This window comes from Protopterus annectens, chromosome 6.part0 (assembly GCF_019279795.1).
Source record: "Protopterus annectens isolate FY-2018-M chromosome 6.part0, PAN1.0, whole genome shotgun sequence".
Taxonomy (NCBI): domain Eukaryota; kingdom Metazoa; phylum Chordata; order Ceratodontiformes; family Protopteridae; genus Protopterus; species Protopterus annectens.
Window position 1 is genome coordinate 155,137,634 of NC_056737.1, and position 14,528 is coordinate 155,152,161.

The window sequence follows — 14,528 nt, forward strand, 5'->3', positions numbered from 1 at the left end:
ATACGTTTTATAGCTCCTGTACATATCTCTTTCTATTTAATTCCAGTTTCTAACCATTCATTCATAACTTCTATAAAAATTGTTTATTGCCATTCTTCCATTTTTTATACATACCATATTCAATTCCATCCAGTTCTTAATACTCACTATTTTCATTATTTAATTTTTCACCTTTATACATTTGTTCTGTTGTCTTCTCTTTGAACAAATAATCCCAACACATATTCATTAATTATTGTATATATTCCTTCTTGTCTTATTTTCTTACCTTCTTTATTTTTAATTCTCATATTATTTTTCCTTCTTTTATTATTTGACTCAAATATGGTGCTACATCTTCCTTCTTTCCTTGTAAAAATATTTTTGTTTATATAACAGGTTGTTGATTTTAATTTGATTAATTTTATACATTTCTCTTTCTTTTTCATAAAAATAAAATTTCTTCTCTAATAGGTCTCTGAACATTTATTAACTTAATAGCTTATATCTCTTTTTTCTTTTCTTCCTTATACATTCTAAAAACACTTTTTATATTTCTTTTTAAAATTAAGCCACCAAACAGTCCAATTCTCATAAAACTCTCTCATATTCATATGATTTTTTCCATAATTCCATAAGTTCTTTTTTTCTCTTCTAAATATAATTCCTTTTAATTCTTTTTATTCCATTTCTTATTCTTATATATTCATTTTCCTATACTTTAACCTATGTAGCCACATGATCTAAAAATCCAGCATACTTAATTCCTTTTTTAACTTTTAAACTATCAGATACCTTTTGTAGGTCCCATACACTTAACTTTCTACTTCTCATAATTTCTTTAACCATTTTAACATTACAGTTGCTCTTATTTTTTTCTTAAATTACAATTAAAATCACCCACCACTGTAATTTCCATATTTACACAAACATATTGAAGAATACTTTTAAACACCATTCTCTCCCTTTTTTGTTATATGTGCATATAAAGTTATAATTCTATGCACATATTTTTCCATCTCAAGTCTCTTACCATAATTTGTCCTATTTCCATTGTGGTTACAGCTAATATTTTAATATTTTCTTGACATAATATACATATCCCCGAGCACATTTATTTCCCCATGTTCCAAACTATTGCACCATTCCAAAGTTTTTCAGTTTGTGTTCTTTCTTTTTTTGTTAATAATCTGATATCTTCTAAAACAATATGTGCATCTACCACAACACATCATTGTAATATAGCTATTCTCCTCTTAAGATTTTTTATAATGTTCACATTTAAAGCTAATATTTTCAGTTTTTAAGAACAGTTAGTATAATAAAATATGTATCCCTTTTCTTTCTTATTTTCTCTAAGCATTATATTTTTTTAATTTTATTTTCCTTTCTTTAACTCTTTTTCCTATTGAATTATTTTTATTTCCTACTGTGCACCTGTCAACTTCTTCAGTTGTCTCCTCTGTTTCTTTTTCCTTGTTACTTTCTTTAACTTCATATATAACCTCATCAGTCCCATCTTTTTGTACATTTTCTTGTATACCACATTCTTCTGTCTCTTTCTCCTGTATAACTTCATTTCCATTTTCTTGTACATTCATTTCATATTCTAGCCATGAATGACCAGTATTGCCACATTTCTTCCACTTTAAATCATATTTTTTTGTATTATGCCCTGTTTTACCACATACATAACATCTTTTTTAATCACATTCATTGATTAAATGATCATTTTTTCCACAAAAATAACAAGTCTTTGGTTGACCCCTGTATTTCACAAAACCCCTATTACCATGAACATTAATAATACTAGGCGAATGCAAAACATTATCATTTTTCATTTTCAGTATTACTCCACATTCCCATCACCCAGTCTATAGTCCTCTTTCATCATATATTTTTGTAGTGTCCGTTACCTCTTTACATACAGTTAACAAAGGTTCTTTCAGTTATTTTGCTTCAACTTCAGTTCTAAACTGGATCATTATTCTTTTTATTGTTTGTCTGTAAAACGCTTGCGCCACATATTCTGACCATAGATAAATAGTTTTCTTTTGTTCATATGTACCCAAAATTTTTTTCATGACCTGCCCAGTCTCAATTATCAAGTCACAAACAGTATCTTTATTAATTAAACTTAATGTTCTTAACTCTTTTGCTTTGACACCCAGAGGTGCTATGACAGAGTCCCAAACCTCATGTACTGTATACTTCTTTTTTGTTTTTTTTATTTCTTCTTTCTTCTTTGTTCCTTTCCAACAGTTTATGTATAAGTTTTTGACTCTGGAGCTTTTTCTGGCACAGTCTCTTCTTCTCCTTTTTCTTTTTCTATTTTTTTCATGATGTCACTCCATAAAATTTCTGTTCCACTTTGTGGCTCACTTTGGTTTACCATTTATTCCAAATAATTATCTCTTAACCCACCCCCTGATTGGAAGGTTGTAATTATGAATTTTTCAGCGGTAACTGTCTCTTCTTCAAAAAATCTCCTAGGAAAGTTTTCCTCTGAGTCAATCTCTCTTTCAGCTACAATCTCCTTCTCCTTCACAATTTCCTTTTGCTCCAGTGTCACTGTGTTTTCTGCATCCACATCATTAGAAAAAATCTTCTGGTAGTGATTCTACTATTTTGACTACATTTTCAGCAACTTTCATTCCACTTTCAGCACAAGCTGAATCAGCCATGATTTCTCTGTTTCTCTAGGCCACCTATGTGCCTGGAACAGGAATAGGAAGTATGTTGTGTCACACAAAAATGCTTCGCCCTACTACCAAGAGTAGGGGAAGTTACTCAATGCCCTAGAAAAATGTCCTCTAGTAGTGTAAATGCAACCTTGGGTGTCCCTGAAAAGAGGCTACTAGCCTAGTGGGGCCAACTTTTCAACAAAAGCTAAATATGTAGCCCACTGTGGAAAAAACATTTTCTGTCTTATGCACCTCTTTCTCAGAGGCTGAATTTCTTGCTCACACTTATGGCTGTAAAGCTTCATTGCTTTTGCCAGCTACTACCTTTCCATCGTAAGACCTTTTAAGCAGATGTGCCCAGTTGCATGACTACAGTGCATGCTCTCCATCCTCAGTGGTCACGTTTGTCATCCTTGCATATGCAGTGTCCCAGTGTGAACTTTAGTAATATCCTGACGGGGTATCAGTAATGACCCATAATATACATGTGTGCTATGGCCTACTCAGTTTATGATACCCTGGAGTGACAACTACTTATATGTCTGAAAATTAAGAGGTTTAATGTTGTTAACGTAGCTATGATTTTCTTCCATTAGACAGCTTATGAAACCTATGATAGTTCTAGATAGTTCTACATTTGGCAAAATATATGTAGCCATCTTCCAACACTAGTGGAAAGAGTGAATTCTGGTATAAAGGGTATGTAAGCACATCTAAGTAATAAAGAAGGGAAATCTTTCATATGCTTTAGCTAAGCAAAAGTTTCTACATTAAAGAGCATCCTGGAGATAATATTGATTTCACTGTAAATGAAATAAAAGTTGTCTTCCATTTATAAGAATGCTGCATTTAAGCCCCTTATTTTGAATGAAATGTTTTTCCAACCGTAAACATATAGTGATGTCATATTTTTTCTTGTCACTTTCTTATGTGAATATTCTCTGTGTTTTGTCATGTTTTTATCTGTAGATGCCAGCAAAGATGAAAAGACGTATACATACAGAAATATATATTTAACGAGATTGGGTTAGTTATATTTTCATTACCTGATGTATTGTTATATTTTAAGCATGTTATATTTAGTTTGTGTTCTTGTGTATTTTTATGAATGTCAGGTTAATTATGAACTACCTGCATGGTAAATTGTTGGGGGGGGGCATATGTACAGCCACTGGATACTGCACATATTCCAAGATCTTTAATTAATTGTGTTTGTAAGTTAATTTAGGTAATTGTGAGCATAGATTCATTACAATTTATTTGTACTTTGGTGAACATGCATATATGAAAGCATTCCCAAAGCCAAATGAAAATGTGAGGGTGCCTCAGTTGTGGTGAGCCTGGTTGTTAGTGCATTTTTTGTTTTGTTTTGTTTTATGTATACTGTGGCCATAATTGAATCTAAAATTCATAAGGCCTTAGTCAGGGCTGATCTCTTGCAATTCCTGTCTATAAAGCACTATTACACTATAGGAACCTGGAATAGTGCTGAGTAAAGCTTTATGACTTTCTTCTTTTCTTATACTTTGGGTGCTGACCAGCATAAATCTTTTTCCCTTAGTTATACTTTCAGGTTCAGTGTGTTAACTGTATTACTTAGTTGTGTTTCTTGTGCAAACTGCTTTGGTTCTGCTCTTTGCTTCTTGCTGTTCACTTATGGGCCACACCTAAAAGTTCACTTGTGGACCAGCTATACTCATGTGGTTAAATTGATGGCATGAAATGAAGCAACTTATTGTAATCTGTATGATACTCCTTGGGATATTTAAAATAAACCAGGGCAAATAAGCCACAAGCTGAAGTAAAACTCTTTTAGTCCACCAAAATAAGCAAGTTCTTTCACACTCCAAGGCACTTCAGTCTGGTGAAGCAACTTTGTGCATGATAGTGCTAATGTATTTTGCTGGAATGAAAGAGCTTTACTTCAGCTTATGGTTAATTCATTCTGGTTTGCTCTATGTATTTGCTTCATATATGGGACTGTAGTTTACCTGCATATTTTGATTTTTGTAAAACTCCTTGAGGTACTGACATTCTTAATCTTAGCATTACAAAGGCAAGTTTTGATGATCAGAAGCCCTTTTATTCACAACAAATATGTATATTACTGCTATCATGGCAAAAAACAGAAAGCATAAGAACTTGTCTGCATCATTTACTACAGCTCAGCATTCATTATGACACATTTTCAAAGGGTGAAGATTCCAGCCCGGGTTAATTTATACAAGCATAGCACCCCACCTAAGTACCATGTTCAGTCATGGCCTCACCTCAGGCTTTGTGCCCACTGAATGGCACACAGTGACGGTTATCCCACTCCACAAAGGGGGAGCCACCACGGACCCCAGGAACTGCTGCCCCATTTGTCTGATGAGCCTGGTCTGCAAGGCCATGGAACGTATCATGGAACTTATAAACAAAGACATTGGTAATCTCCAAACTCTGGACCCCACCCAGTTCGGGTTTGTAAAAGGCAGATCATGCCTCCTAAACCTGATAGACTTCTTTGAAGCAGTCACCAAAGCTGTAGACAAGGGTAAGGTGGTTCACACAGCCTGTCTAGATCTCGTTAAGGCTTTCAACACCATCCCCCACTCTGGAATTATAGATAAACTCACTAAACTAAGTATAAATCCCTATGTCACAAGATGGGTTGCCAACTAGCTCACTGACAGAACCCACACTGTGAAAGTAGCAGACTCCAAATCCGAGTTCAGACCAGTGACAAGTGGAGTACCACAGGGTTCAGTCCTGGGTCCTCTCCTGTTTGGTATCTACTTCTCTGAAGTACAGGCTAACACAGAAGGTCTTTGGCTAACGAAGTTCACAGATGACTGCAAACTAGACACCATAATCAAAACTCCCAACGATGTGGACATCCTACAAAAGGGCCTCAGTGAGACAGATGTCTGGTTTCAAAGCCATGGCCTCAAGCTCAATGCCAAAAAGTGCATTGTCATCCCCTTTGGTAAAAACTCTGTATCCATGAACTACCACATATGCAGTAGTCTACTTAACACTGAAAGTGTGATAAGAGACCTTGGGACACAGGTAGACGGTAGTCTCTCCTTTGATAATCAAATCGCCACAGTAGTCAGGAAATCCTTCTACGTGGCACACCTCATTACAAAAGGTTTCTGATCCAGGAAAAAAGAGGCCATTGTTCCCCTCTACTCATCACTCATTAGACCCATTATAGAGTACAATGCCCCTTATGGAATGTACCTCACAAGACATCTACAATAACTGTAAAGGCTGCAGAAATACCTCACAAGGAGGATTACCAGCCTCAAACAGATGCCCTACACAGACTGTCTCAAAAAACTCCAGCTTTACTCCATTGCATATCGCCTCCTCAGAGGCAATCTCTGCCTAACATACAAAGTTATGTCAAACCCAGAGCTGTTGGACATGTTCCACTTAAAGAAATCCCTCCGAGCTACATGCTCTAGGGACCTAATCCTTTTCACCACAATAAACAGAACATGCTGGAGGGATAGATTCCTGTCCCAGAGACTTCCCATACTCTGGAACAGACTACCTATCTATATCAAACAAAGCTCCTCATTAGCACTCTTCAAGAAAAATCTTGATGATTGAATGAGAAACAGGAAATTCACCCCGGGGATCACTTCTGTGGCTCTGTTCAACAGGGGCACAGGAAAATAATTTACTTGGTGGTGAAAGCCAGGGTACCTTTTTGGCTAGGCTTATATGGGCCCCAGGGCCGATAGCCTAGTACCTACCTATGAACCTATGAACACATCAAGATACTTTTAAATGAAAATAATAGTCCGACTCACGTTTCCTCAAATTACTAAACTGATCAAAAAAGGAAAACAGTTAAGAAAAAAATATTCTTCTGCATGTAGCTAGAATAGTGTTTCTGAGAATGGGGGTTTGCATCCTTATAATTAGGGATGGAGCTATGGCAGGAGTAGCATTAGTGCTAGGACTGGAACATGACTAATTGAGTACAGGAGGGGAGAAGCTTATTCATGTATGCTAGCCCTGATCTTAACCCTAGCTGTACATATTAGAGTTCCACTAACAGTACTTATAAGCAAGATCAATATACGCATACTTCAAACATACACATCTCCAAACATACCAACACATCTATTCCTCTTCCCTAGGCTTTACACTAAGCCTAGCCTATAAACACACACACACACACACACACACACACACACACACACACACACACACACACACACACACACACACACACACTCGCACACACACAAAACTCAGTGATGAAACTTGTGTCACAAATTAAAGTTTGGGCATTATCCTCACTAACACATACCTCACATTCTGCATTACGCACTTCAGCAAGTCTAATATTTGAAAAAAAAACATGCATTCAACATATTTTTATACGAGAAAATCCTTTGAATGGAACAATTAACTAAATTTTCTGTAACCATATATGAAATAAAAAGTGGCACACCTCATCATAAAAGGGTTCTCATCCAAGAAAAAAGAGGTCATTGTTCCCCTCTACTCGACACTCATTAGACCCATTATGGAGTACAATGCCCCTTTTGGAATGTACCTCACAAGACATCTGCAGCAGCTGGAAAGGCCACAGAAGTACCTCACAAAGAGGATTACTGGCCTCAAACAAATGCCCTACACTGACCGCCTCAAAAAACTCCAGCTTTATTCCATAGCATATTGTCTACTCTGAGGTGATCTCTGCCTAACATATAAAGCTATGTCAAACAAAGAGCTGTCGGACGTGCTACACCTAAAGAAATCTCAATCCCTCCGAGCTACATGCTCTAGGGACCTAAAACCTGTCACCACAATAAACAGGACATGCTGGAGGGATAGATTCCTGCCCCAGAGACTTGCCATACTCTGGAACAGGCTACCTATCTATGTCAAGCAAAGTTCTTCATTAGCACTCTTCAAGAAAAATCTTGATGAGTGGATGGGAAATAGGAAATACACCCTGGGGATCACTTCTGTGTCTCTGCTCGACAGTGGCACAGGAAAATAACTTTCTTGGGTGGCGTACACCAGGGAAACTTATTGGCTAGGCTTACATAGGCCCTTGGGCCGATAGCCTAGTACCTACCTATGAACCTATGAACCTATGAGAGAGACACACACACATGCATTTCTGGTTGTTTAGTTATTTGATAACCAGCTTGTCCGTTTTCATTGGAGGCTCAGAGTCACACTATAGGCATATGGAAAGTGATGGAATCAAACCCAAGGCTATAGGATGGAGCAAATTGGCAGCTTACAAGCTTAAATTTAGGCACTGAATTGCTAGACATATGCTAAAGTTTGAGGTTGTCATTGAATTGTGCCTTCTCATCACAGAGCAGATCCCAGTAGTCTAATCTGAAGGCTTTCATAAAGGCTTTTTCTTTTTTGTGCTTTTATTTATTTATATTTGCATGAGCATATGAAGTTTTCTGATAGAGTACCTTCGATGTGGAGTCCTATTGTCCTTTCTATGTTAATATGGGGTTTTGCTGGGTGCTTCCTTTTTCTCTCACATCTCGAAGGCATGCCAAAGGTACAGTGACAATCTTTCAGATTGACTGTAGGTCTGTGATCTGTGTGTGAGTTAATGTAGATCTGCATTCCTTGATGGACTGCACCCCATACAACATTATTTTCTCTGTCTTAAACCCCTGAGCATCAGTAGTGGTTGCACCCCTTCCTTGACCCTGAATTAGATTAAGTTGGTAATTAGATAATGATTGAAAATGTGTGTGTGTGTGTGTGTGTGTGTGTGTGTGTGTGTGTGTGTGTGTGTGTGTGTGTGTGTGTGTGTGTGTGCACATGTGAGTGTGCCAGTGAAGTGTGTAACAGGTTTTTAAAACTGTGAAAATGCTTCAGATGATATTCTGCAGCTGCTGTCATTGTGAGATTGGAGTTTAACAGTGCTGATACACCTTTCTACATCAGAGGTACTTAACAAAGCTGACTTTCCCCAAATTTGGAGTGCAATTGTAGTGCTGTATATACTAAATGAAATAGTAAAGGGCAGCAAAGGAAATGAAAGGAAAGCTGAACTTAGAAATTTATGAGAAGTGTCTTCCAGATGCATTTCCAGAGAAAATGATTACCATGCTCTAAGTCTCAAGTTGATAATGCAAAAATGCAGTTTGTCTGTTAATCTGTTATATATCAAGCCATTTGAATGACAAACAAATAAGTCATAATTTTTAAGATTCTACTGGGCTCTTTATTGAAGTGTCAGTTCTCAAAATGATGAGTGCCACAAGCCAAAAAAGACGGAAACTACAGGAGAAGAGTGAGTCTTGAACATCGCTCTTCTACTTTAAATTTCTTTTTTATAGGGTGCAAGTCTTCCTGCATGCCCTGATGTGGGGGTCAGTCCCCCCCAAACTTATGTGTACCAACTCCAAGATTACCATACTTCAGAGAAAAGGGAATATCCTGAAAAATCTCCATCTCAGTCTTAGTATATGTAAGCCTTTCTTTCAACCATACGGTCTACGTGTTTCAGGACTCACTCTAATGGGTCCCAACATTTCAAACAGTTACCTTCTAACTCTGCCCTGTTTTAAAATACATTAGAACTATTAGTTACTAGTTGCACAGAGCATTTTAGCTTCTCTTACTACAACATCTGGAAGAACTGCAGTGGCATATTTTTTGCACTGACAAAGAATACAGGGTTGTTAACATTAGAACATTAGTCAATGCAGTGGCCCAAAACAAAAAATATTAGAAACCATGCTGCTTCCAGGGTGCATTGCTTCTCATGTGTTAGTGTGTCTTGTGGGGTAGCTTAATCTGTACAGAAGCTGAAGGTTTGTTGGCCTATCTCCACTTTGACTGATGTCACATTGACCCTTTCAGTGGCTGCCATGGTGGAAAACAAATGCAGTGTCTCTGGTGTCAAGATTTATGTTGCATTTTCAGTGATCGCAATCACATTCTGCATAGTTAAAGTTTAACCTACATATTTTATCCAAGCAGTGAAACTAATTTTATTTTTTGTTCTTTATTTTCCAGAAGACCATGAGAACTCCAAATCAGACGATAAGGGAAACCAGTCAGAAAACAGTGAGGACCCGGAGTCAGAAACAAAAAAACAAACTGGGAATCACTCAGATAATGAGATGAATTGTAATGAAGATGGGAATAGTTCCAGTAACCAGGACAGTAAAGACAGTGATGATAGCTTTGAAAATTCTGATTTTGAAGGTCAGAAATCTGCAGAGGACACTTTTGGCACACTTGGCTCTATGCAGATCAAAGTGGAACGTTATGTGGAGAGTGAATCGGACTTGCGATTCCAAAACCGTGAACCTGTGACCTCAGACAGTGCCAAGGACTCAGATAGTGCAGGAGAAGCAAATGCACAGTCTTCCAGCAAGCATCAGAAAAGAAAAAAGAGACGGAAAAAGCAGAAAGGGAGCAGCATGACCAGAAGAAGGCTGTCCAGCAATTCAAGCCCAAATGGACTTGATGCCGCATTGGTTGATCAGCCTCACCTGCTGTCCTCACCAAACAGTGCCTCAGTGCTAAAAATAAAAACAGAAATCTCAGAACCTATCAATTTTGATAATGACAGCAGTATTTGGAACTACCCTCCCAACAGGGAAATCTCAAGGAATGAATCCCCTTACAGTATGACCAAGCCCCCCAGCTCAGAGCACTTCCCTTCTACACAAAACAACAGCAGTTTACATGTCTCCATTCCAGACTCTGTTCTTACCCCTCCAGGAACTGAAAATACTGCCAGTCGCAAAACTCAGTTCAGCACCTCATCAAATGCCACATTGGCATCTATATCTTCTGATCCATTATCGCCCCCACTTTCAGCCTCACCACGGGAAAAACAGCCAGGAGGTCCCACCACTTCCAGTTCATTGCTCTACACGGGGGACCTGGAAGCCCTTCAAAGGTTACAGGCTGGCAATGTCGTGCTTCCGCTAGTTCACAGGGTAACCGGAACACTTGCTGCCACCAGCACTGCAGCTCAGAGGGTCTACACCACTGGCACTATTCGGTACGCGCCAGCAGAGGTTACCTTGGCAATGCAGAGCAATCTGCTCCCCAATACCCATGCTGTTAACTTTGTGGATGTTAACAGTTCCAGCTTTGGGCTTGACCCTAAGACACCAATGGAAATGCTCTACCACCATGTCCACCGACTTAATATGTCGGGGCCGTTTGGAAGTGCTGTGAGCGGGGCCAGTCTGACCCAGATGCCTGCAGGGAACGTATTCACAACTGCTGAAGGACTTTTTTCCACACTTCCATTTCCTGTGTACAGCAATGGAATTCATACTACACAGACAATTGAAAGGAAAGAAGACTGAACTATGACCATATACTGTGTTGAGCTGTACTCTGAGGCATAGACTATGTTTTAATTTAGACTTGTAATTCTAGCACTTTGAATTTGAGCAGGTCAGCTTATACTGTCAAAAAGATGGTCCCCATTTCACTCTGTTTCTCTCAAACGTTTAATTATTTTCATTGTCATTGTTTTGCCTTCAGAGAGTCAGAGTAACAGTTGCCTGCCATTTTGTCTTCTTCTATGATGTGTGTTTTCTTTTGCATCTTTATTAAGATGTCTTTAATGTGTAAATGCTTCTGCCATAGGATACTACAGTGTTACAGTAAAGAGATTCTAAACTGACAACCAACTGTCTGAGTTCACAAAGATCTTGATATGATCAAGGTTGGAGACTAATATAAAAAGTCCACCCTACTTGACTAAGTCATATTAAAGGGGTTCTTGTACCTAATTCTTTTACTAAAAATAATGGCTAGTATTTTAAGAACTGTATGTGGATCTCAGTTCTTTTTTTATGATTCATGTTTTCCTCAGCATACACATAAAGCAATTTATGTTCTTAAGAAAAAACTTAATTTCTGGACTGTGAGTAGAATGTTAAAAGATGGACTAAATGTTAATTACTGAAACATTAGCTTAATTTCTAAAACCATGGTGCTATCATGTATTAATTTTAAATATCATATACTATGCGGCACATTCACATAGAATTCCGGTGGAATTTGCACTGGTCTTTAGAATGTTGCTGCAACATGCTTGGTAACTTCACCCAAGATTCTTCAGTATTTGCTGCAGGATTTATACCTTACCTCCAAACTAACATAGCCTCACATTGTCAGTGCTTTTTTAAGTGCTTTAAGAAAACTCAATCAAACTGAACTTAGGAATGGTTCTGGGTGCTTTTAAGTTCTCTCGCTTTTTTTTTCTCAGTGTGACTGAGGTTAATATTCAAAGAATGAAATTAACACAAGGGTTGAAATGTCGTTCAACATGTTCTTTTTCTGTATTTAGTTAATTTGTTGTTCTGCAGGGAACATTCTAATTTTGTTCTTCTTCCTCTTAACATTGAAGCCAATATTTTCACAGGAACCTAAAGACTGAGCAAAATAAGCTTGAATGAGATTTGTGTAACTTTTAACTGCACATTAAGTTAAACAACTTCTCTGTGTTGCCAGAAATCGGTGTAGTGTCAGACACTGCTAATGACTGTCAATTGTATCTTCTTCCACTGCATCTTTGGCAGCTGTCCGTTAAGGCATCTAATAACAGATGTGAAAACTGTAATGTGTACAACGTGTAAGTGTCCTTGGCTGTCAGTCCCATTGCAGTTTAAATGTGTGTTACTATATGCAGTATATACTAAGCTGATGTAGTTGTTTTGTCTTTTGTCTTCTCTGTGGTTTATCTTTTGTCTGGAGTGGCCAATTCCCATTCCGACAGTCCTAGTGAATCAGTGATTCTTGGGGGTTAGTGTTTTTTTGTGTGGTGGCCTTCTTCTTTAGTGTCACCGTATGCTGCTTCCACTGTCTGTATACTTTTTTATTTTTGCTGTTGCTTTGCTGTTGTGTATTATTCTCAGACCTCTCACTCTCAGACTTAAAAGACTTTTATCTATCTCAAGGTTAACAGAGCCATTTTTTTCACAGAGGAATTCTGGGTATCATTTATTCTTCCAGTGTGCCATTCAATGCGCTGAAGGATAGTGCACAGATATACTAAAACAATTAATGCCATAACACCTATGTTGATAACATTCCCAGAGTCCCTTGTGCTCTAACTATTAAAAAAAAAAAAAAAAAAAAAAGCGGGTGCACTTCTTTGATTTCCTGTAGGCTAGGAGGATAGAATATGTAAATTAGTTCCGAATTTGGGAGGGGATTATATGAAAGGCCAACAGGATTTAGGGGAATCTAACTGAACTGTTAGACAAGAATATATTGCACACTTTTTGGACTGTAATGTCTGTTGGTTGGATACATTTTGTATATTGATAGAGACAGTGTTAACCCCTTTCTCAGCAAATGTTGTGGCTATATCATAAGCACAACCTACAGTAGATTTTAGCAGTCACTTTGTGTGACAAGAAACTTATTCAAAACATGATTTAGGTGACAGAAAAAGACATTTAAATGGTAAAAGAGTAGTAATGAGCCAATGCATGAAAAGTTTTCCAAACATGCACTTGGAAATCATCATTACCAATGGACAATCAAAGGGGTGCACCTATTAGCTATAAGGAACAGCTGTACAGCTGTTCATTTTTTATGAATGTTTATGTGTTGTGTCAAAATGATTTCTGGTGATTTAAACTAACAGATAATCATGGCTGCTGTCTAAATCCATTGTGTTTCAAATTACAATATGAAAAAAACTTCATTACCTGTGAAAACTGTGTTTGTGTTTTTAACTATTTCTTGTACAATATATGAAATCTTTTATGAGGAAACTGGTGCCAAGTAGCTGAATAATGGGGAAATTGGGGTTCTGTTCATATCGACCTTAACAGTGTTACCAACTCTATGATACAAAATCTCAATTAAAATATTAAAACGTGACACATATGGTACATTTCTTTCATGGTTTCAAAGTGAAAACTAACTGAATCTAACTTCTCGAGTGCCTGGCTTATTTTTTAAACATTTTTTTTCATTGATCATTGATAATGCTGCAAATGAGAACTGTGTACATACTTCATTTACAACAGGATTCTTTTTATACTTTTGTAGATTCTCTCATCAGTTCAAAGAAAACATGTCATACATGATTATCTTTCTGTAACTTAATTTCTGTTCATCCCACAGGTGCCATTTTCATAATAAACTTCTCTTGGATTTCTTACTATCTGGCATCATTTCTTTTACATGTAACCATCCAGATGAATGAATGTTAGTAGTGTTTGTCTGAGCAGGTTCTATGATTAAAAAATAACATATAAAAGGCAATTCATGCATCTTTGGCTAATGTACTATAACAAGTTGAATGTTGAATGGATGCAATTTATACTGCCATCAAAAACTGTTCATCTGCCCAAACTCATTGCCACAAGCATTTTCTGCACGTTCATGAGTGCTGAGTGAAAATTACGTGTGAACGTTAAAGGAAATGACATTGAGCGTTGCTGAGGTAGGGTACATGAGAACATAGACATGCATACTTTACTTACTGAAGCTTTTACTTTGTTAAAAAACTTGTTTATCAAAGTATGATCCTGTTCCCACTCCAGTCCATTCCTGAAAACATTCCAGCATCACCATAGTAACAGCTGAAAGGTTTGGATTCTACTTACTGTTTATCCAGAACTGGCAAATGCATTTTATGTCATAAATTTACTGCAGTATGTATGCAGTGGCTGGTAATAAAACCATCCGAGGCAAATATTTACTAAATATGTAAACATTAGTAATAATATACCTGTACATTTATTAGATTCCATAGTAAATAATATCAGCTAATGCCACTGTTAATGATTCAGAGCTCTAAGTGCAAATGTAACAGTTGCCTTCTTGCATCAGCAACAAACAGTATGCTATATTCTGGGCATTCAAGGCTGGAGAACACACTCA

The 14,528-nt window shown here is 37.3% G+C and overlaps 1 protein-coding gene across 3 annotated transcripts in view; it reads left to right on the forward strand.

The window, feature by feature from the left end:
* NPAS3 (neuronal PAS domain protein 3) overlaps positions 1-13,803 on the forward strand; it is a 2,415,438-nt gene extending 2,401,635 nt beyond the window's left edge. For 2 of the 3 annotated variants that reach the window (XM_044073888.1, XM_044073890.1), the window contains exons 11-12: positions 3,633-3,689; positions 9,672-13,803. In XM_044073888.1, coding sequence (XP_043929823.1) covers positions 3,633-3,689; positions 9,672-10,984 — 1,370 coding nt within the window. In that variant the 3' untranslated portion in view covers positions 10,985-13,803. The remainder of the gene's footprint in view (positions 1-3,632; positions 3,690-9,671) is intronic. The other variant, XM_044073889.1, reaches the window with a different exon arrangement.
* Positions 13,804-14,528: the final 725 nt, after the last annotated feature.